This window comes from Sinohyriopsis cumingii, chromosome 12 (assembly GCF_028554795.1).
Source record: "Sinohyriopsis cumingii isolate HCF-2022 chromosome 12, ASM2855479v2, whole genome shotgun sequence".
NCBI lineage: Eukaryota > Metazoa > Mollusca > Bivalvia > Unionida > Unionidae > Sinohyriopsis > Sinohyriopsis cumingii.
The window spans coordinates 1,167,772-1,190,022 of NC_142972.1; the positions used below are offsets into that span (position 1 = coordinate 1,167,772).

The 22,251-nt window shown below is 38.6% G+C and overlaps 2 protein-coding genes across 6 annotated transcripts in view; one reads left to right on the forward strand and one right to left on the reverse strand.

Moving 5' to 3' along the window:
• The window catches only part of LOC149785907 (phytanoyl-CoA hydroxylase-interacting protein-like), a 50,696-nt gene extending 35,372 nt beyond the window's left edge, over positions 1 to 15,324 (reverse strand). The window contains exon 1 of the mRNA XM_089976130.1: positions 15,183 to 15,324. The gene's annotated coding sequence lies outside the window, so the exon portion shown is untranslated. The remainder of the gene's footprint in view (positions 1 to 15,182) is intronic.
• Positions 1 to 22,251, forward strand: part of LOC149785906 (phytanoyl-CoA hydroxylase-interacting protein-like) — a 94,642-nt gene that overhangs the window by 44,895 nt on the left and 27,496 nt on the right. For 2 of the 5 annotated variants that reach the window (XM_089976124.1, XM_089976125.1), the window contains exon 2: positions 20,870 to 21,222. In XM_089976124.1, coding sequence (XP_089832250.1) covers positions 20,870 to 21,222 — 353 coding nt within the window. Of the gene's footprint in view, positions 1 to 15,207; positions 15,326 to 15,349; positions 15,486 to 20,840; positions 21,223 to 22,251 lie in introns of those variants that run through there. The other 3 variants (XM_089976128.1, XM_089976126.1, XM_089976127.1) reach the window with 3 other exon arrangements.

The window sequence follows — 22,251 nt, forward strand, 5'->3', positions numbered from 1 at the left end:
CTATAGTGTCCCACATTACTACTCTCGATAACTGTGTCATCTTATATATTACTTTTGACAAGTTCTTACACCTGATATACAATTACACAAAAAACAATTGAGAAAGTAATGTAAATTTATCGAAATTCTGGAAACGATTGCTACAATTGCAGAAAACAATTGACAAATTAAAATAGATTTATCGAATTTCTGGAAGCAACACTTACAGAAAACAATCCATATATGCCATCTGTTCATATCAATAATTCGAGGGGGGGACTTGCAAAACATTCTTATTCTTCCCAAGATCAATGATTGTTCTATCGTTTGGTTTCGTCTGCTAAAGGAGATGTTAATAGATTTAAAAAATACAAAAATAGACGGACGCACTTAATTTAAAACTGTCATTCTCGAAGACACTGTTCATGTGTTCAGACAGCTGGTTTTGTCCGTATTTCGGATCAAATGCCAACCTTAGATGCTGCTTAATGTGTACGTTGGGACATGGCTTGACTCCCAACCATTTAACAGACCGATTCATATCAGAGTCTCTTGTGATTTCCCACCATGCTAGATCTTTCTCCAAACTGGATGTGTATATTAGTAGAGATCATAGCAAACATTCTTGTAAGCATAATGTCATTGGATGACTACCTATTCAATATACCTTCCACTTAACACAAAATACGTCCAGTATGAAAGATCCCCAAGATATTCTTGTTAAAGTTCTCTGATTAAATGTCTACTCGTTTTGCTGTTTTATGGTTAATTGTTATGTGATATGTATGATACTTAATAATGATGTGTAATTGTTATGTGATATGTAATATGTCTGATATGTAATAATGATGTATAATTGTTTTGTGATATGTCTTATATGTAATAATGATATATAACTGTTTTGGGATATGTCTGATATTTGATATATCTGATACGTGATAATGATGTATAGTTGTTATGTGATATGTCTGATATGTAATAATGATGTATAATTGTTATGTGATATGTCTGATATGTAATAGTGATGTATAATTGTTAGGTGATATGTCTGACATGTGATATGTCTGATATGTAATCATAATATATAATTGTTATCTGATATGTCTGATATGTGATATGTCTGATAGGTAACAATGTCTTAATATTGCATTGTGTGTTTGTTTTTTCTATCATATGTGTTTTATCTATGCCATATATTATTGCTACATCTTGGTCTTATTTCGTACCGTGTCGTACATACCTTTTGTTTGGTATTGTGTCTGAACTTATATTTTATATCCTGTCTTATAAACCTTTCATTTCGTATCGCGTTTTGCTTACCTATAATTTCTTATTCTGTCTTACCAACCTTTTATTTCGAATGGTGTCTTATCAATCTTTTATTTCGTATCATATCCTACCTACCTTTTTTTTTGTATCGTGTATTACCAACCTTATATTTCGTATCGTGTCTTACCTACCTTTGACCCCTACGGCGTAGCAATAGTCTCCTTATTTCACGTACATTATGTTCATTCTATAAACTTCTGTCATGTGTTTGTTTCACTTGTATATGTATTTGTTTATAAAAAAAATGACAAGCACGGTATCACAATGGATACAATGGAAACAAGCAGAGAATCTAAAACCTAAAGTCTAAGAATAATACCTTTTATCTGACCTCTTGACCTATCTCGACGAATGTACATCAACTATTGCATAATGAAATTTCCAATAAACGACTGAAAAATCTATTCTCTCACCTTATTATACCTGTTCCATTTGTTCTGGTCTTTTTGCTGTTATTGTTTTGTTTGTTTTTCTCTATTTTTCTTTCTTTTTTGGGATGGGGATCTCGACGTGCTGGGATGCTGGGTTGTTCATGAACCCAGTGGATTACAGATGGGGCTTATTATTTATAGCTCAACATGGTCATACGTAGCAATAATGCTAAGGCATACGTATGTTCAGGAAAGAAACGATGTCACATTTGACAGCAAATCGTGGACTTGGAACAGGAATGCTGCATTCAAAAATACCAGCCCCAACACCAGAAGAAAGGCAGTTTCATCTATTTCGATTTCGAATGCATGCAAGAGACTAGCATTCACATTCGCAATTTCTGCGTGGCTCATCGAGCGTGCGAGAAGTGCATCCAAGAACCTATCTTTACTCATTGTCCTCACTTCAGCAAGATTCCTGGAGGAAGTGAAAAAATCTTTCGGGGACCGAACACGCTAGCCGATTTGGCCGAATGGATCATAGACCCCATCGACGAGACATGGAGCCAAGAGGACATCGAACGTTACGGAGATTGTCATCGCCATGCCACGTTAATGGCTCACAATTTCTCAGGATACGATGGACAGTTTCTTTTGAGATACAATATGGAACAAAGTACCGAACGTCCAAAAGTGACTTTGAACGGAGCCAAAATCATTTCCATGCAAGTGGGACAAGTGCAATTTAAAGATTCGATGAGTTACTTGGCCATACCCTTGAGTCGAATGCCTAAAACGTTTGGAATGACAGAAATGGCCAAAGTTTATTTTGCCGCACTTTTTCAATACCGAAGGCAATCAACACGCCCTCTACCCCATTTGCCTGAGGCTTGCTACGACGACCCCGACAACATGTGTACCGAACAACGAGAAGATTTCTATGTTTGGTACCAGACTCACGCCTCGGACCTCTTCGACTTTCAGGAAGAAATATTAAAGTATTGTCGTTTCGATATGGACATTTTACGGCGCCGCTGTGGTATTCATGGAGCTCGGAGGGAACGATCCTTTCAAAGAAGACTGCACCAATGCCAAAACGTGTTCCTTAGTGTATCGCCAACGATTCATGCCCTCAAACACCCTGGCTGTCATAAGCCCTCAAACGACCACTTTTGTCAAACGTCAATACTCGGTCATAGTCCTACGCTGGCTACATTACTTGTGCTACAATGAAGAGAAATGCATCCAGCACGCCCGAAACGGAGGAGTCGAGAAGACCATCGGAACGTATTTGGTGGATGGTCGGGACTTAGAAAACCCCAAAATCGTGTAAGAGTTTAGCGGATGCTTATTTCACGGATTTCCCATCTGCTACCTTCAACGTGACATTAAAAATAAGTTTTTACAACGTACCATGGAAGACTTGTACGGGGCTACTTGTCAGCGGCGCTCGAAGTTAGACAGCAAGGATACCAAGTGGTAGAAATGTGGGTACGATCACGGTTTGAAAACCGATCCCAAGTTTAAAAGTATCGTGAAAAGTTACAAGTTGGTGGACCCTCTGAACCCACAGGACAGTTTGTACGGAAACGGACGAATGCCACCTGTTTGCTGTACCAAGCTGACGAGAAGAGAGAAGAAATCAAATACTTGGACATGTGTTCGCTGTATCCTTACGTGTGCAAATATTGTCACATCGACCTGGACACCATTCGACAATACGAAGGATTGATCAAGTGTAAAGTTTTGCCTCCTACGGACTTGTATCATTGTGTTTTACCCGACCATTCCCAAAGCAAAGTGATGTTTGCCTTGTTCCATTCTTGTGCCGTAACGTGCAATCAAGACCAGTTTTGTCGGCACATCCAGGAAGAACGCGCCTTGACGGGAACGTGGGTCAGCGTGGAATTGTTTAACGCTCTGGAATTGGGATACCAATTGTTAGAAGTGTACGAAATTTACCACTTTCCCAAGACAGAACAGTACCACAAGGGTGACGAGACACAGTAAGGCATTTTCGCACACTACGTGGATGGCTTTTTGAAACTGAAACAAGAAGCCAGCGGCTATGATTCCTGGTGCCACACTCCTAAAGACCAAAAGATTTTCAAACCAAAATACTGGGAGCAGGAAGGCATCAGTTTAGACCGCATCGAGAAAAATGAAGGAAGGTGATTGTTTGTCAAAGTGAGGTTAAATTGCTTGTGGGGTAAAAGGGCACAATGACCGTGTTTAACCAAGAGGGAGTATTCGACAGAACGTTCCCGCTACTTCCAGATGATTCACGACAAAACCAAATACATGAAACACGTGGACATCCTTCGTGAGGACTTGATCTTAGTCAATTACGAAGAAGAACTGGACTTTGTAGAGGCCGCCAATTTGGAAATGTCATCAATGCGGCGTACGTGAGAGCTCATGCTCGCTTAAAATTGTACGAAGCTTTAGAACTGCTAGGAGATCGCGCCCTGTACTTTGACACGAACAGTTGCATCTACATCGATCGCCTGGGTCAATGTTACCCAAAAATCGAAGAAGACAGTTTAGGAGCCTCTACGGACGAGCACCCCGACGACAAGATTCTAAGTTTTGCTAGTGGTGGTCCCAAAAATTACGACTAAGAATACCAGAACAAACAAGAACTGCACACCGAGTGTAAAGTGAAAGGATTGACTCATAATTATTGCACCAGTCCAGTGGTGAACTTTGGCCTACTGAAAGAAGCTTTATAGTCTGGACACAACGGATGGAAACTTTAACGTGACCACTAATGAACCGCACAAGATTGTACGTTTACCCACACACCAAATCGTCAGTCGGCCTTTGAAAAAAGTGTATCAAATCGTATACCAGAAGCGAGTGAGACTTCCCAATTACTTCACTTTGCCGTACGGATACGTCGATATTGGTCAGCATACAAAAAGGGGCAAAATCCAAGACCGATAGTTCATTGTAACTACCAAGACCAACACCAAGCGTAAAGGATGAATACTTTCAAACAGACATCATTCAAGTTCGGTGATTCTCAAGTGGAGTGCGATGCTGTGCCTTGCGATGGCAAGGATGCCGTACGCTGTGACCCCAGTGATTTAGTACCACATCATGGCAACTTTGCTATGGCTACTACTACTACCACTAGACCTACCATGAAAAGTGATGTTGTGCGTGTCAAACCTGACGGATGCGAAAGCGATGCCACTCGTTACAGAGCGCCTTGTCACTTTACCGGTTTTCATTTTCTGCTCGTTCTGTTAAAAGCCTTGCGTTTTCATCTGGATACTTCTCGACCTCTACAGGAAGAAAAGATTCGTTAACTTTTAGGTACTGAAGATATGTACGACGATGTGTGCGTAGCTTGCGACTTACACCTTCACTGAACAGATGTACGTGACTGAAAATCTGGGGTTTCGAGGTTTAGACCAAAGAAGTGGCTTACATTGCCCGAGATCTGTGTTATGCATTTAAAGGAAAAAGTGAACTTAAAATGTCCAGTGAAAAAAGTAACTTTCAAACCTGTGCTAACTGCAGTGCCAGAAGAACCCGTCACCGAGGGTAACCATCCCTTTCAGGACAGGACTATGATGGATATTCCCGAAAGGCCATTTCGGAAGGACTCTGGGTGCCAATGTAGAGACTGTAGGAACATTAAATACTGTCCCTAGGACACCTTGGTTACCAAAAACATGTTGCACAGTGACTTGTTTATATTACGCTTTGATCGTTGTGATGTGTATTTTATCGCTATAGTTAACCATTTGGCTTTTATGAATTTTTGTCTTTCGTGTTGTTCCATTTTAAAAAAATAAACGTCTCCTGAAAAAAGTATAAAAACTCTTGTCTTGTCTGTCTTCGTGTCAGAAGTGACATTCCCTGTACTAAAGCTACCTCTCATGTCTCTACTCCCTCTTCCTCCACTTTCAAAGTCATCGACGAACACTTTGATCGTGCCAGTTGGGATAATTTGTATCTTCGCCATCACATTGACATGTTAATTGCCATACCAAGCGGTTCAGGCAAAACGGAATTTATCAAACGTTTGATCGAACATAACCATCATTCGATCGATCATCTACCTCAACGGATCGTGTGGTGTTACAAAGAGTGGCAATCGGCGTACAGCCTCTTGCGAGAAAGTCAAAGAGATTCCATCGTGTATGTGGAAGGCATTCCTGGCGAAGACAACGGGATCGTGCCTGACCCCAGTAAAACCCATCTGGTCATTTTCGACGACATGTTACGAGGATACGAAGAAGAAATTAAAATGTGGTTTACGCGCAAATGGCATCATCGTAATGCCAGTATCATATACTTTACCCAAAATTTCTTTCAACAAAGTAAAGCCCATCGCACCATCAGTCTCAACGCTCATTACGTGGTCTTGTTTAAAAGCCCTAGAGAAAATCGTAAGTACAAGACTTAGCTAAACAGTTAGGAACGCCTTGGCTGACTCATGCGTACGATGATGCCAGTCAAACCCCACACTCCTATTTACTCGTGGATTTAAAACCCGCTACTCTCGATTAATTGCGATTTCGTACTCATCTGTTTCACCACTGGTGCCACTGTCGTGTACACGTCCTCGTCGTCGAATTAACAAAAATTCTATAAAAACCTCGGACACTTCGTATCTGTCTCACACAGCGTCAACATGACGTCCCTTCAGTCTCATCTTCCCGTCAATTTGATTCTAGCCTTGTACGACATCAGTCGCGAAAAAATCGACAAATACGTGCTCATGTCTTAGAAGCCAGTCTCAAAGAAGTCTTACGATGGTTTACGGTGACAGCACGTCAATTTCTAAAAGGCGTCATTCACATTCTACATAAAAACCAAACGCTTTTTTTTGAGAGAAACAAAGTAGCCTTGACGCAACTGCCCGATCTCCGCATCGAAACGCAGACCAAAAAGCAAATCATTTTGAAACCTGGAGGTAGCGGTACTCTAGGAGGTGTCATCATTCGCTCCATCTTAAAATGGGATCCTAATGCCCCCAAAGTCCTCCCCAAGAAAAAATGCACTCCCAAAAAGGTCAATCGAACCTCCAAAGAAGAAAAAGAGCAAGGGTGTCAAGACCATGTCACAGAAAAAGAAATGCTCACAGAAAAAGAAAAAGAAAAGTCCCCAGAAAAAGAAAAGCCCCCAGAAAAGGCGACATAAAGCACCTTCTACCCGCAAGAGATGCACTACAGTCAGGACGCAACCTTACATCCCCAAACAACGACCTGCAGTGACGGTGACCGCGTCTCCTGTAGTCTCGCGTTATTCCACTTCCCCGTTGCTTGTGATGCCAGGCAAACCCAATCTGACACCCGTTCTTCCCCATTTGATGAAAAAAATGGAAACCCGTGTCTTCAGGAACTTGTTCTTCCGCGGTGGCACCCTCCACCTCTTTAGCTGCTGCGGAAGCTGCTATCTAAATACATGATCCCCTCCAATCAAACTCCAAGAGAGATCGGGTATATTACAGAGTTTACTGAATTTATCCAAGCAAGAAATGTCCCGATTTATCCCGTCATCAGATTGATACGACGTAAAAACAATCAGTGGAGACGCATTCCACTATAAAAAATAAGACCTGGCTAAACGATGGGTATCAGTGTTTATGTGCTTCTGAACACCAAAAGATATCCACTAAATGAAGTGCACACCACTACCGTTGTCGCTCTCCTGTCCAAAAAGAAAAAGGAAAAAGAAAGGGACAGGCTCGTCGTTAGACCCGGCATCCGAAGAAACGCTTAGCCAAGCATCGACGTCTACCCCAGAAAAGATCCCATCGTCCAAAGAGAAAGAGAAGCAACCAAAGAGAAGGACTTTATGACTCAATAGTAATAGAGATCGTCGAAAAGACTGGTTCGAAACCCTTCGACCTACTTCAGAAATAAACCCCACAAATAAGATAAAAGAACGTGTGTCAAGTCATCGACGTCAGTGTACTATGTGTGTTTTCCTGAACGCAAAATGATGCCCACTAAAACAAGTGCACACCATCACCATCGCCATTTTCCTGTCCTAAACGTAAATGGAAAAAGAAAAGGACAGTCTCGCAGTTGGCCTCGGCATCCAAAAAACGCTTAGCCCAACATCGACATCTACCCCAGAAAAGACAGAGTCGTCAAAAAATAAAATAAAAAAGGAGGGTTCATTGAGGGTATAGACAAAAAATTGGTGTAATTTTGGACGAAGCGATAGTCAAAGATATCGTCAAAAAAGACTGGTTACAAGCCCTTCGATCTAATCCAAAAACTGAGATAAAAGGGCATATGCTAAGTCATTGACATCAGTGTATATTTTTTGTGTGCCCCGGAACAAACAAAGATGTCGCCCTCCCCCAGAAACCATCCCTCGTCTGCCACCAAAGGAAAGAAAATGGAAGGATTTCTCTTCGCATAGCCAAACAATGGGACGTGTTGTCTGTCCTGTCCAAAGCCCCTCCACCCATGCGAAAACAAATCATTCAATCAGCCTCCAAAGGCGTCATAAATAACGTGTGCAAATGTTGCCTGAATGTCTTGAAAGGAACGATACGTTTGTCTCAATATCAGAAAAAAAGATTAGCCAAGCATCGACACGTTCCTCGCTAAATGGCCTAAAAGAAAATACCCATCCGTCAAAAGAAAAAGATGCTGATACAACGCGGAGGATTTGTGCACCGGTTGTTAGTACCCATACTAAAAGCCAGATTGGTACACCTAATTACAGGACTCATGACGAGAGCTGTTTCACAATGGATAGTTAAAAATTTGTAGGATCAAGAAGATGAAAGGGACCTATGAGGTCAAAAGATCTGAGACGTGACCTTTGGAATCTGATGGAAGGACGAAAACTTTCTTTAGTGCCTTATGAACTATGGATGAATTCCATCGTTGGCAAGAACAACGAACCCCGCATTTACCTCCAATCCTCATTTGACAGAGCTGTCCCAGTTACCAACAACAAAACAACAACAATAACCCTCTTTTGGACACTCCTCTGACCGCCAGTGATCCCTCGGACAGCAGAACTCTAGAGTTATGAATAACCAATTTTACTTAACGTTACCCAGGGACAGTTCCATGGATGTGTGTCCCCACAATACTTTGTGCTGTTTCACGGCCAAATTACCTCAGGCCATCCAATTAGATCACGAAGCCCATTTGGTAGTGGTTTTTGTGCAAATCATTTATCCCACGCAAATCAAAAACATCGTTCAAATCAAAACACTTTTGAGGCCGACGTTGAGGACGAACAAGTGCAACATTACTTGATTGAAAGTAAACTACATAAGAACCTTTTGCACAGACAAGTGTCCGCCAATGCTCAACGGTGCATTTCTATGACGACAATTCCGGCAGGCTATTATTTTAGCGGACAACATTTGGTGGTCAATGCTCTGTTTGGCAAAGCCGTGGAGAAAGTCAGACGAAGTGTTACGATCGAGTACCATAATGTAGCTAGCCGCCTACTGAGGAAATTTTCAAATGAAAAAAAATTGGCCATTAAATTTTGTCCTCAATTGCATGATATTTTGGGTGGAGACCTCAAGATGGTCACGGGTAATAATAAAAAGATCACCATACCACAAATCAGCAACAGATTGGATTTTTTGAGCGTTTTCCGTTTCCCGGTAGAATTGAACCAATTATTAAATTTGATCTTTGTGTACTCTGATGTGGTGGAGTACAACGTGGTGAGACACATCTCCGTACCGTTAATGCGAGTCATTCCTTTCATAGCGGATTCTTCCACGAACTATGACCAGGAAGGTGGGAACACCTATCACGTTCACCAAGAATTTGTACATCCTCACTATTTGCCCGTCAGTACATCGTATTTCGACACTGTCAACATTGTTAAAAAAGAAGATCTGGGACACAATATTCCATTCACAAAAGAAAAAGTCACTGTAAAACTCCATTTTAAAAGAAGATTCTCTAACGACTAGCTCACGTATCCTGTGTAACGAGGAGTCGCTCGACAGCGAGGACATGGTTATGGAGATACGCTGAAATCAGCGTTTAGTTCGGTGGCGCCCATTTTGAAACCGACGGTGACACGAGGATTGCATGCCTTGAAAGATGCCGCTTTGACGCAAGGCAAAGAATTTCTCCAAAATATCATCATTGACAAACAAACCCCCTAAAAGCCTACTTGAGAGCAGGAAAAAATGTCTTGCTTCAAATTGATAAAGACATTTTGGGTCGTCGAGAAACTTCTATAAATGCTCTGGACGCTACCGAGTCAGGCATTCCTGCTTCCCTGTCGTCAACACCAAGGACGAGGCAGAAAGTGACGACTAAGACACCCCTTCAGGGGACTTCACACCCATAAATCTAGAAAGACCTAGAAAAGAAGAACCGTCCCAGACTTAGACGTTTTTGATTATTAAATCACAGAGAGAGAAAATAATGATGTACAGAGAGTCTTGCGCCTGTTCCAAGTCGGAACTGGATCTGTTTGCCATGCCACCCACCATGATGACAATGCAAGAATCCCAATGGGTAGAATATCATCCCATCTCCTCTTTGACGGATTCAGCACGCATGGAGTTTGAAATCAAAGGACAACTTGAAGATTACATCGATCTGATCAGGTGCTACTTGCACATGAAAGTGAAAGTGATCGAAACGTCAAGCAATACCAATCCAGAGGGTGTCGATAAAGTAGCCCCCGTCAACAATTTAATTCATTCCTTGTTCAATAAACTAGATTTGTACTTGAATAACAAACTGGTCTGCAGCAGCATGGATACTTACCCTTATCAGGCGTATCTAGAAAATCTCTTGACGTATAGAAAAGAAGCCAAGAACACCCATCTGGATGCTTGAGTGGTATGGAAACCTGACACGTCGGGTAAGTTTGACAACCTGGATGACAGCATGTAGGATTTAAAGACCGTCGAAGCAAAATCACACCAGCCTATAGCAGTTTCGAACTAATGGATTTCTAGCATTTAGACATTTGGTTGCAAGAAAATTATATACTGAACGGTGTGAATATACGCCTACGACTGAATTTCAGCAGCATCGGTTTCCGGTTGATAACTGATGATGCTTCCAAATACAAAATCAAACTCGAAGAAGCCCAACTCTACTTGCGACCGTGGAAGTGTTACCTAAAGTAGGAAACGATATCAGCCACCCTTTCAACAGAATGACCACCAAGTATCTGATACGACGCGTTGAAGTGAAAACCTTTTCCCATTGCCACTGGACTCCATTCAAAGATCGAAAATCATATGTTCCAATAACAGTTACGCAAACTTTTGGTATCGTCAACAATGAAGCTTCAATGGAGTCCCCAAAGAAAATCCTTTCAATTGTCATCACTTTGACGTGTCCAAGATTGAAGTCAGTCGCGATTGCAAGACCCTTCGAATCTAACTTTGAGAAGGATAATTACTTGAGATCATACTTGTCTCTGTACGAAGCCAAGGAGCAGTTAGGGACCAACGCCAGTCATTGCATTTCATACTACGATTATTCAGGAGGCTACACGTTGTGGGCTTTTGATTTCACTCCAGACCAAGGTATCGACGAGGGACATTTCCCACCAATACAATCCGTCCAGATTCGTGTGGAACTTCAGTTTGCATAACTACTGGAGCAGACAGTGAACGTCATATTGTATGCCGAATTCGACAATACGATAGAAATCAACAGTTTGAGAGAAGTCATTCTAGACTATTGGAAGCTATGGAAGACTCTTATCTCTACATGAATGGTGAAGAATCTTTGGAAATGGAATGGGAGGATATTGTGGATGCAGAACCCCAAGACAAAGACGAAGAGGGGATGGTCATGTCCATATGGCCAGAAAAAGAACAACATTTAGTCTCCTGTTTTGACAAACACATGGCAGAAACCATTATAGGGTTGACCAAGAAACATTGCTATGGATGTCAAAACGATCATCCCAGTCAAATTCAGAACTATCAATGTCTAATGTAGCCCAAGACCTGATAGAAGAGGTGTTTAAAGACGAAATCAAGAACAAACAAGAAGAATGGACCGAGATGTATAGACTTCAGAAGCAGAGAGAGCAGAGAGAGAGAATCAGCAGTAACAACAGGAGCCAGACAGAGGTTTCGTAGACTGCCGTGTGAACACAAAAGAGTTCTCCTTCTCTTTCTGCAGAAGCAGACCCTATCATATCGGAATGCTTGCAGCCAAACGGGGGAGACATCTTAGAAGATAAGAGAGTGACATAACTCCCCAATAAAACAACCCTTTTCAGGGCTACCCCAGCCGTCTAGAAGAGAGATAGTAGTGAAATTGCCAAAATATTTGTCTGTCTTTGTGTTTGTTTGTACGCTAAAATATGGTAGTGTATCTATAAACACTTCGTTTTCCTGACTTGTAAAATAGTATATGTGGTTTTTGTATTTATGAGTGGTAATAATGTGTGATTGTAGGTAAAAAAAGTGAATGTGCGTGTTTCTTTTAGGTCCGCGCTTTCCATGATTATGGATGATGATGCGGGTATTGTTAGTTTTTGTGTAAGGGGATGTTTTCCTTCACGTCCATGCTTAAGAAATATAAAGCGGAGCGTACGTCAATCTGGCTAGCCTATCGCCAACGAGACAATGTAGAAGATGAGCAGAATAAGTAAATTGTTGGAACTCCAAACGGACCTGGAGTATGACAGGCGCCTTCTATATGATCTGGCTATGGAGGCCGTAGCAGAAAGTGCCAGAATAGAAGATGAAGAAAAAAGAAGGAAGAGAAGGAAAGAATCCTGCCTCACGTCATACTTAGGCCTTTGTGTTAGGTCAAGCCACTACCAGCACTACCAGCACCACGTCGGCTCCATACACAACCACAACCACTACCACCAGTACCAAGAGCCGCTGTCCCCATATGAAAAACTGGGAGGAGGAGTTGGAGAGACAGAGGCAAGATTGGGAGCCTCAGCGTCGACAGGAGATAAGGAGACCTCATCATCATCATCATCCCCGGCTGCAGAATAGAAGAGAGAGGGAAGTCCTCACCATCCCTCAGAGTGAAAACAGGGATGATATGGCCACTCAATCCCGCTCTGCGCTCCCAACAAGACAAATCAATTGGGATAATGACATGAGCAGTCTCTGCGTGTGTGGTACCCGGCCAGGAAGGTGCAGGCATTGACTAGGTGTATTTGGAGTCTTAAAAACAGCCCTTCTTAAGGTTAACCAGATCTATAGAAAAGAAAGACTGATCAAGTTGCCAATTAGTGTGAATGTTGATTAGTGTGGCTATAAACACTAACTCCTTTACTGTTGTGTGTTTTTGTGTATGTGTTTGCGCGTACGTTTGTGTATGTGTGTCTTTCCGCTAACATTCATGAGTGTTTTGTGTGAATGTGGAGTAGCGTAACTATATATACTAACTCCTTTGCTGAGGTGATTGTAGGCAATTATGTGTTTTGTATATGAAAGATGTACTTCTCAACAATATGTTGATATTATATAAAATGGATTTTGTTAGCATTAGTGTGTTGTTTTATATAAAATTTATTTTAGGTTAGCATTCTCATCACTGTGAAATGTTTGGTTGGTGATATGGGTAGTTGGTGAGAGGGAATGTTTTCCTTCACGTCCGTGCTTGATACATATAAAGTGCAGCGTTCGTCAATCGCGCCATTCAACACTGAATAATAAAAAGAAGATGGCTTCGAACCAGATGGATCAGATGAAGACATGGTGGAGGAATTTTTAATTAGAATGGAGGATAGGGCTTATAGCCCTCTCGGGTTAAAAATGGAGATCAATAATTTAAAGAAGACCAAGGAAAGACTGAGAGAGTTGGTGAAACAGGAAAAGGAGGAGAAGGGGAACAAAGAAGATAAGTGAGAATGAGAAAATGGAACAAAAAAAAAACTGGAAAAAGAAGAGGAAAATGAGAAGAGGAAGCAAGATGAGAAGGATGAGAACAAAGATGACAAAAAGAAGGAAAATGTCCTGGAAAAAATGAGATGCTGGTGGGGAAGAAGATGGGTGGAGAGAAAGTAGACGAAAGTTAAACGGCCCTCTTCGGGGGCACTCTACTGCCTCGAAAAGATTAACTCTCTTGCCTAAAAAGTTTTTACTCGATGTTTTGTGTTTACGTTTACGTTTATGTATTTCTATAAACGTTACGGGTCTACCCGTGCCGTTGTTCAGTACCGCGCGGAAATTCTCAGCGGAACCTATGTTATAATTTATTTAAAGTTACATGTCCCGCCTCGGCAAGCGTTATAGCTTTTTTCCGCTGTCCCTGTTTCGTCCGGTTCAGGTCAGCCACTTACAACATTGTTGCCAATGTCCATTACAGTGACGTCACCCCTGTTCCATTCCTATTGTCCCTATACAGTACTTTCTCATTTTCTGTATCATAAAAGTTTCCTTAATAAAAACGATTCTTCTAAATTTTTACAATTTTGCCTTATATTTTGCCTATTGGTCTCAGCCGCAGACAAGATTTGTGGGCCCAGGGAAAAATTCTCCAGTAGGTCCCTATGAATTACAAATTGTGAAGGCGGTGGTCCCGTTGTGGGCTCCCTGAGTTTGTCCTAGTTGCGCTATCCTGTCAACTGCCTGCCATCGGTAGTATGTATAGATCGGACTGGTTGGCTTCTATTAGTACCGGTTCGAAAAGTGACAGGAGGGATTGGTAATGTTAGACTGTTGAACTACTAAATCGTTTTGTTTTTGGAAGGGTAAAAAGCGCACGCACACCCCAGCTCAATCGAAACGTTCTCGACGGTTTATGAGAGAAAACAAGATGCCTTGGATGTATGCTGGCCGTCCATTTAGTAAGTACGCATGGAGAGTGGAGGAGGGTTAACCCAAATGCATACGCTTGATGGGGTGTGGGTATGTGTACTGATAATGCATTTACGCATAGAAAACGGGGTGGGGGTAGGGGTAATGAAACCTCGATAATAATTTGTCTAATACGTAACCTGTTCATCGGGGTTTAAATTTTTGGAGTCACTAGACAAACTGTTTAAAGTTACGCAGCTTATTTCATTGATGCAGCAAGACATTTAACGTCGGTGGACTGTTTTATTAAACACGTTAATATTATTAATCCTTGATCGTTTCTGCGTGGCTTAAATATAGGCCGTTTTGTAGAATTCGGGGGGAGTGGTGCGTCAAGCGTATGTACGCAGGTGTGTGTGTGTGTTTGTAAAAGGCATGTGTACGGGGGGTGGAGGGGTCAAGCTTTGCCAGATTTTTGCGTACGTATTAAATGGATGGCCCCATGTCGGCGCAATGCTTTACAGAAAAATCTTATATTTTATTCTCCCTGAAATTATTCTGCAAATTAAGAAACCCGACATATTCTGACAGCTTCGGTTATTGCTACAAAGAAGTTACACACAATAAAAAGTAGTTCGATGCATTTTGCATTTACAACTTCTCAGTCAATCCTAGTTTCGTAAATAACCCTGGTCGTGTGAACGGTACCATAGGCATACAAGTTGCGAGTGATATTTTTAGATTCCGTGGCCCGAGAGCGTTGGGCTGTCGACTATCATATTTTTTGAAAAGTCTTGTGTACTCACATGTTCGTCCCTGTTTAAATTTCAGCGAATACAATACGTCCTGTTGCCTGCGTGTTCTAGTAATGAGTAATGTCAGGTTTTAGATAACCGGCAACTCCCACCAGTATCCAATAACACAAGCTTGAACCGGTTACAGAAAAAAGGTGAGTTGGCACGATCATTCACTAGTTTAATTAAGATCCGACATACGAGGAATCATTCAGACTTGCCAGCCATTAATTGAATATGTCGAGAAACACTCGGACACTGTAACGACAGATTGATCTTGATAAAGCCTTATTGTGCAAGCTGCACATTGTTAACGTAAGCAGTTGTAAAACCAGTCATTTACTACTTTACTTCCGTGTATCAGTATATGCTATTAAAGTACTTTATTAAAACAGTGTATAACTACCGAACAGAACAGAACAAGACTTTTCATGAAAAAATCATATTCAGGCCATACATGCAAGGCATATGAGTGAAGTAAAATGTTCTTCTACATACGAAGCGATCATGGCGTAATATAAAATTGGGAGAATGAGAAAACGCTAGGAGACAGACTATGATAGAGATACTGGATTATCCAGATGTTACAAGTCAAGGAAGTTTCTTCAGAAATGTGATCGTCGATTTAAATGATAACGTTTTCACTTGATACGCAAAAGAGACTCAAACGGTTGGGATGTGAACTCAACGTACTTAGCTACCCAGTCCTCATTTCAGTTTTTACTTCCTTCAGAATCTCGCTAACTAATATGCTTCAAATTTTCACTAATATTTGCTTCCAATTTTCATTAAATGCTGATATTTCAACATATTTGGTCCTTTGTAATACTGTGTCCTATTCAAATTCAGACTCTCCTTGAAGAATTCTCACTCAAAGAGCTAATGGAATTCATCACCTAAAACATTATTTTAACATTTGAATCATTTCCTTTTTTCATATGGAATTTTATTCCATTGACAAGTTTTAGCAGGTAATTTATGGTTTCACTTCCTTAATTGCAAGATATTTAAATATACTTTAATCGGGAAAGTTTTAAAATATTATTCCAATTCCAATCGGTTTTAATATATTTCATTATGGTATTAATTCTATGATTTTCTATTATTTAAACATACATCCTACCTTTTTATTTGCGTTATCAATTTCAAAGATTCTTTTATCTACGAACGCCACGTTGATTGCCTAGTCCCCGGAAGTGATTGTTGACGCCGAAGAACTTCCCTAAACGGACTCGGGTCACAATCATTTTGCCTAAGCAGTCTGTACATTTCGTTTTAAGTACTGAACTTTACACTGTGTCAAAATTATAATAAATCATATGTTGATCTAAAATGCCTTCAAAGATGAATTCACGGTGTTCTTGTCATAGGTTATCCGACATTTCTTGGACATTCTGGACTGTAAGCAAAGCAACGTGCAATGGGTCACATATTTCACTTCCGGATCAGCATTTATGCTTCATTACTTACCGTACACTGTCACCAAAATACATACAGACTACCACACTATAATGCTCATATTCCGAAGAATAAACAATTACCTTGAAATCAATATGATGAATACCTAAATGTAACTCTTGTATCACCACCAAAATGAGAGAGGAAAAAAAAATGCTCTAAAAGTAGAATGGGGCTACATTCATTGGTACTGAACCGGAAGTAATAATTGTGCACCGAGTCATGTCAGGACAACTTATTTAGGATAAAATTTAGTAAAACGTCTATATTTGCATGCCACACCTATTTCAAGTTTACACACGAAGTCTTTTTGAATTTCTTAACAAGCAAGGTATGTGACAGCTGTCACAAATATGTAGTTCTGGTGTTGCACAGTGTGCAAGTTTTGGGCCAAGTGCTCTTGAGAAACTAAAACTAAATTTGCTGTATCTTCCTTAATTTTAGGAATTTTTCGATGCAGTAAGAACTTAATTTATATCAGAAAATGTTTTAAATATAAAACATGGATGACTGAACTGTAATACAGATTCAAATAAACATTTAATTTTAGACAACTGAATTTTAACGAAAACTTAAATTTTCATAAAAGAATATTAAAATTCAAACTGACAGTTTTAGAATGCAAAGTTGACAGTATTTAAAACAAATGGTAGCTTGGATTTGTTAAAGTCATAGCATTTTTTCTAAGGGTAATGAAGCAAGATAGCTCACGGTGATTTTTGCAGCAAATTGCAACATGCCTTTTCAAATGCATATTGGTGTACGCACCAAAGAAACAATGACAAGTGCTATAATCCACATGTATTATGTCAGGTATTCAGCCAGTTGTTAGTATAAATAACACTTAAATTTCCCATTTTTATGGTGTTATGTATATTTAATTTGTATTGTTTATTGGCTTTTTCGGCATTAATATAAGTTATGCATAATATCATATTGTAGTTAAACTTTGTCAAAAATAAAGTCCGTTGTGTACCTGACGAGGGATATTTATTTTGTAAACAGCATAATTCATAGCTAGTATTTCTCTGTGAGTATAGATTGAATATTATGATCATTATCAATGGAGATAAACATGTTTATCTTAATCTGAGGATTGGTCATTATTATTCCCCATGGAAAAAGTGGTGTACCGAATGTTTGCCTTGTTCTTTATATAGTTGTGTTGATAGACATTATCTTGTTGACAACTTACAGTGTACTAGAAATAAACTTTTGACCCTCGTCCTGGTCCTTTTTTTGTGTCTTAGCTTTTTATATAATGTTTATTACTTGATAAAGTACTTGTTTTTGCCTTAGAGTCTTGAACAGAATCAGTTTTTTGTTGTTGTTGTATTCAGATTTTCATTTGAGTATAATTATTTATTCAAATTTTTGTTCACTGGAAATACAATGTGCTCTTCAAAATAACATTCTTGGACAGAAATATTGATTTGGAATTATAGTGAACCCAGACAAGGACATTTTTGGATTATATTATTGTGTAATATCAAAAGACGTTTAGCACAATCCATTCCATTTGCACATTACCTTCGAGACTACAGGCACATCAACACATGCAATATTGGAATTTATTTGGAATGCCTATAGAATTTTTGGAAACTTCGTACATTTGGACATGCGATATAATTTTTATGACTATTTGGGATTTAATTCTCAATAACGTAAGTTATTTTATAAGTTCACTTTGTATTTTAGGGAAATCAGTTATTTGTTTAATTTTACAAAACTTGTTGGTTTTTGCTCTTTTATGTTACTTGATTTAAGACCATGCTGTTATGTATATTTAATTTACATTGTGTATGAGCTAGGTTTTTATTTATTTTCTTTTATTTCATTATATGCTATTGCTAGTATGACATTGTATTGGGATTTGACCTTGTCCAAAATTAAATTCATTTTCCACCTGTCCTGAATTACTGATTTTGGTATTGTAGTAAACATGTTTATCTCAATCCTTGTCGTGAACTTTGGAGATTCCTTTCGAATTTCCTGGTCTGCCTGTTATTTATTTCACATTTGATATTATAATGTTAGTAACAGTCTTCAAATTATAACTAAGATTTTATTTTTGATAGATTATGAACCTTCCAAAAGGTTATTTTCCATTAGATATCTGTTTAATAGAAAATATTAATTGAGACGTGTGGTCAGGTGGAAGACTATATAATCTTGTTACTGGAAAACTGGTTTATTCGTGCTTTAAGATTTAGCGGAATCAGTTGTATTATTGTTGTGTCCAGTAACTCGTTTAGGTTTGAATGTATTGCCTCATAACATTCAAGTGATATTTCTGTCGAAATACAGAGTGCTCATAAAAATACAAGACTGTTGGACAGAAACATTCACTGGGATCTATAATGAATTCAAACCAGGATTTATTTTTTACTGTATTTCAACAAAAGGTTGATACAGTACCACGATACAGGCCACTACAGACACATCAACACTTTCATTGTTGGATTTAATTTGGATTTCCACTAAAGCTCATCCAGAACTTTTATTACTAGGACTTGTGTCTGATTATAGGAATATTATGGAATTTAAATCGCAATACCTTAAAAAAAATTCATTTTCACTTTGTATTCTAGGAAAATAAATTATTTGCTGACTTTTACAAAGCTTGTTGCTTCTCACTCTTTTCTTTTAGTTATCTTAAGAGCATAGACTCGTAGCATTAGAGTCTTAACAATGGGACCAGAACCATGTTTTATAGTAAATATGTATTGCATTTCAATGGCAATAACCATAAAAGACAACAGTGTAATCGGAACATACAGGCAAGAGGCTCTACCTTACTAAACAATGGTGTTGATATCTCTCATGAAGACCCGAGTCATGCTTTTGATGTGATATATATCAGTGTGATAGTAGAAACTAATCTGATAACCTATGGCGAGTACATTTTACAAGTCCAAACTATTCCAACCTTTCCAGCTTGTTCCAGATACCAGACTAGACCTGAAAAGATACATCATGCTTTGCTTAATGTAGGTAAATAAGGCTAATATGTGCTGGATTGCAAAATGACATTAAGGTTGCAAGCACAGGAATAAAACATTAAACTTGACATAGTTACACTCAGAAATGTGAAGCCATGGGCATGCATTAGAGTGACTATTCATCCCATATATATATATATATATATATATATATATATATATATATATATATATATATATATATATATATATATATATATATATATATATATATATATATATATATGAGGTTTTTTTTAAAAGTATGTTTATTAGATTATGTTCAGCCATTTAAATGCTTAATAGCTAATAAGGCACACTTTCTTTCATAAAGTTTAAGACAATGTAGGGATGGTGAGGTTTGATCATTGGTGCAACAATTAGTGCATGCCATTATACGGAAAAGTTAAGTTAGGTCACAATGTACTAAATTAAACGATATTATCATAATTAAGCTTATTCGTAGTGGCAATGACAATTTTGGATTTTGCAAGTGAATACATTCCTGTTACGACTATATGGTCATAAACTGAGTAACAGAAAGAAGCAAAACCAACAAGTTTGTAAAACTTAACAAATATTTTAATTATGAAAGTTATAAAATGAATATTGAAGAACAATTTACAGTATTATCAATTAAATCCAAACTAGTTCCAAAAGTTATATCACAAGTCTTACGGAAGCGAATGTTCCGAATGAATTTCAGATCCTGGAATGTAATGGTCTACCAACAATATTGATGTGTCACAACAGCTTTGTCTAAATTTTTTTTGCATAAATTCACAATAGTCCCAGAATAATATATTAGTCGCTTGAGGACTTTTTGATTCCAATGAATAATGCAGACACATGTTTCCTCTCACAATATATGTAAACACAGCATTGAACAAATATGCAGACCGATATTGAAACGAGAAAATAAGAATTTCTTTAATATGAGATTGAATTCTACTTTCAGCATATAGAAAATGAATGTTTAAAGGTTAAATGCTGTTCTAAATGGTTGACACAAATTCTTCAGCGAAACTAATGCCCTAGATAACTGATGACGATAGACACAGAGCCTATCAGTTTCTTCAGATGCAGTTATGTTTAGAAATTGAAGCGATATAACTGAACTCGAGCTCATCACTACTTTCATACCAATAAATTACTTTTATTCACGATGGACTAGTTTGATCTGAAATATTTTTTAAAGGTCATAACTTTTATCTGAATAGTTCTGTTTCAGTTTCTTGACCGTTGTACTTATTGCTGTAGGTGTGGGAAGCTTGAAAAGGACACAGCTCTCTTTGCCACGAAAACCCCTACTCACGGTGTGACGGAGATCATGATCCAAATTATATTCCGAGATGGTCCAAATATCAACATCGTTTGGGATAGAAGCAATATAAACCCGTCAAAACTTTACATGTTTATTTATGATACAAAATCTCTGAGGAAAGGTTTCCATTGGATTCTGGATTTAAACCACGACGTATTGAGCTTGACCTTTCCTCTCCATGGTAACTCCAGTGGATATGACCTGCTGGTGTGTGGATTGAAACAACTATCACAGACATCAGATCTTCCCCACTACCAAGTATGTGGATCTGCGTCAGGAGTTTTAAAAGGTAAATGAATGTTTTACCAATATTAAGTGAGCAAATGGAAAACTAAAACAATTGGGTGTGTTATGCACTTTTCGGGTAGAAATTATTCTTGACGATCTTCGAATGTTGATTTTGAAATCCATATGAGAGTAGATATTGGGTTGAATGTTGATTTTGAAATCCATATGAGAGTAGATATTGGGTTGAATGTTGATTTTGAAATCCATATGAGAGTAGATATTGGGTTGAATGTTGATTTTGAAATCCATATGAGAGTAGATATTGGGGTAACTTATTATCTCCGATTAGCATTTCTGCTGTAAAAGAGCTAATGAAATATCCCAGACTGGTCTGAATATATATATATATATATATATATATATATATATATATATATATATATATATATATATATATATATATATATATATATATATATATATTTATATAGGTGTGTGTGTGTGTATGTGTGTGTGTGTGTGTGTATGTTCTTACGCATATAGAAAAGGGTTACAAATTATGTCAGAAAGAAAGTGGACATAGTCACAAGGTTCTGCAGTATTAATATGTTTGATGAAATTGTAAAATTAAATGCATATACATCGGTCTACTCTTTATGACATAGATAGAGCAGAAAGCACGATAATATAGATAGCAAAAACAGAATTCCCAAGGTCAGTCGTGGAAATATTATAAAGTCAAATTATATGGGTAGATAATTACAACAAAGACCAACGTTGTGTTTCATGCTACTTTCATTACTTCGTATTGAATATAAATGATATACAGTGAACCAAAACGAATTGATATTTATTTACAGCATACAAATAGATATGCCTCTATGTATTTATTACATGACTGTAATGTTCGTTGCATACATCTGCTATGTTCATTGTACGCCTCTGTAGTGTTCATTACATGCCTCTATAATGTTCATTACATGCTTCTGTAGTGTTCATTATATGTCTCTGTAATATTCAATTACATGTCTCTGTAGTGTTCATTACATGTCTCTGTAATGTTCATTACATGCTTCTATAATGTTCATTA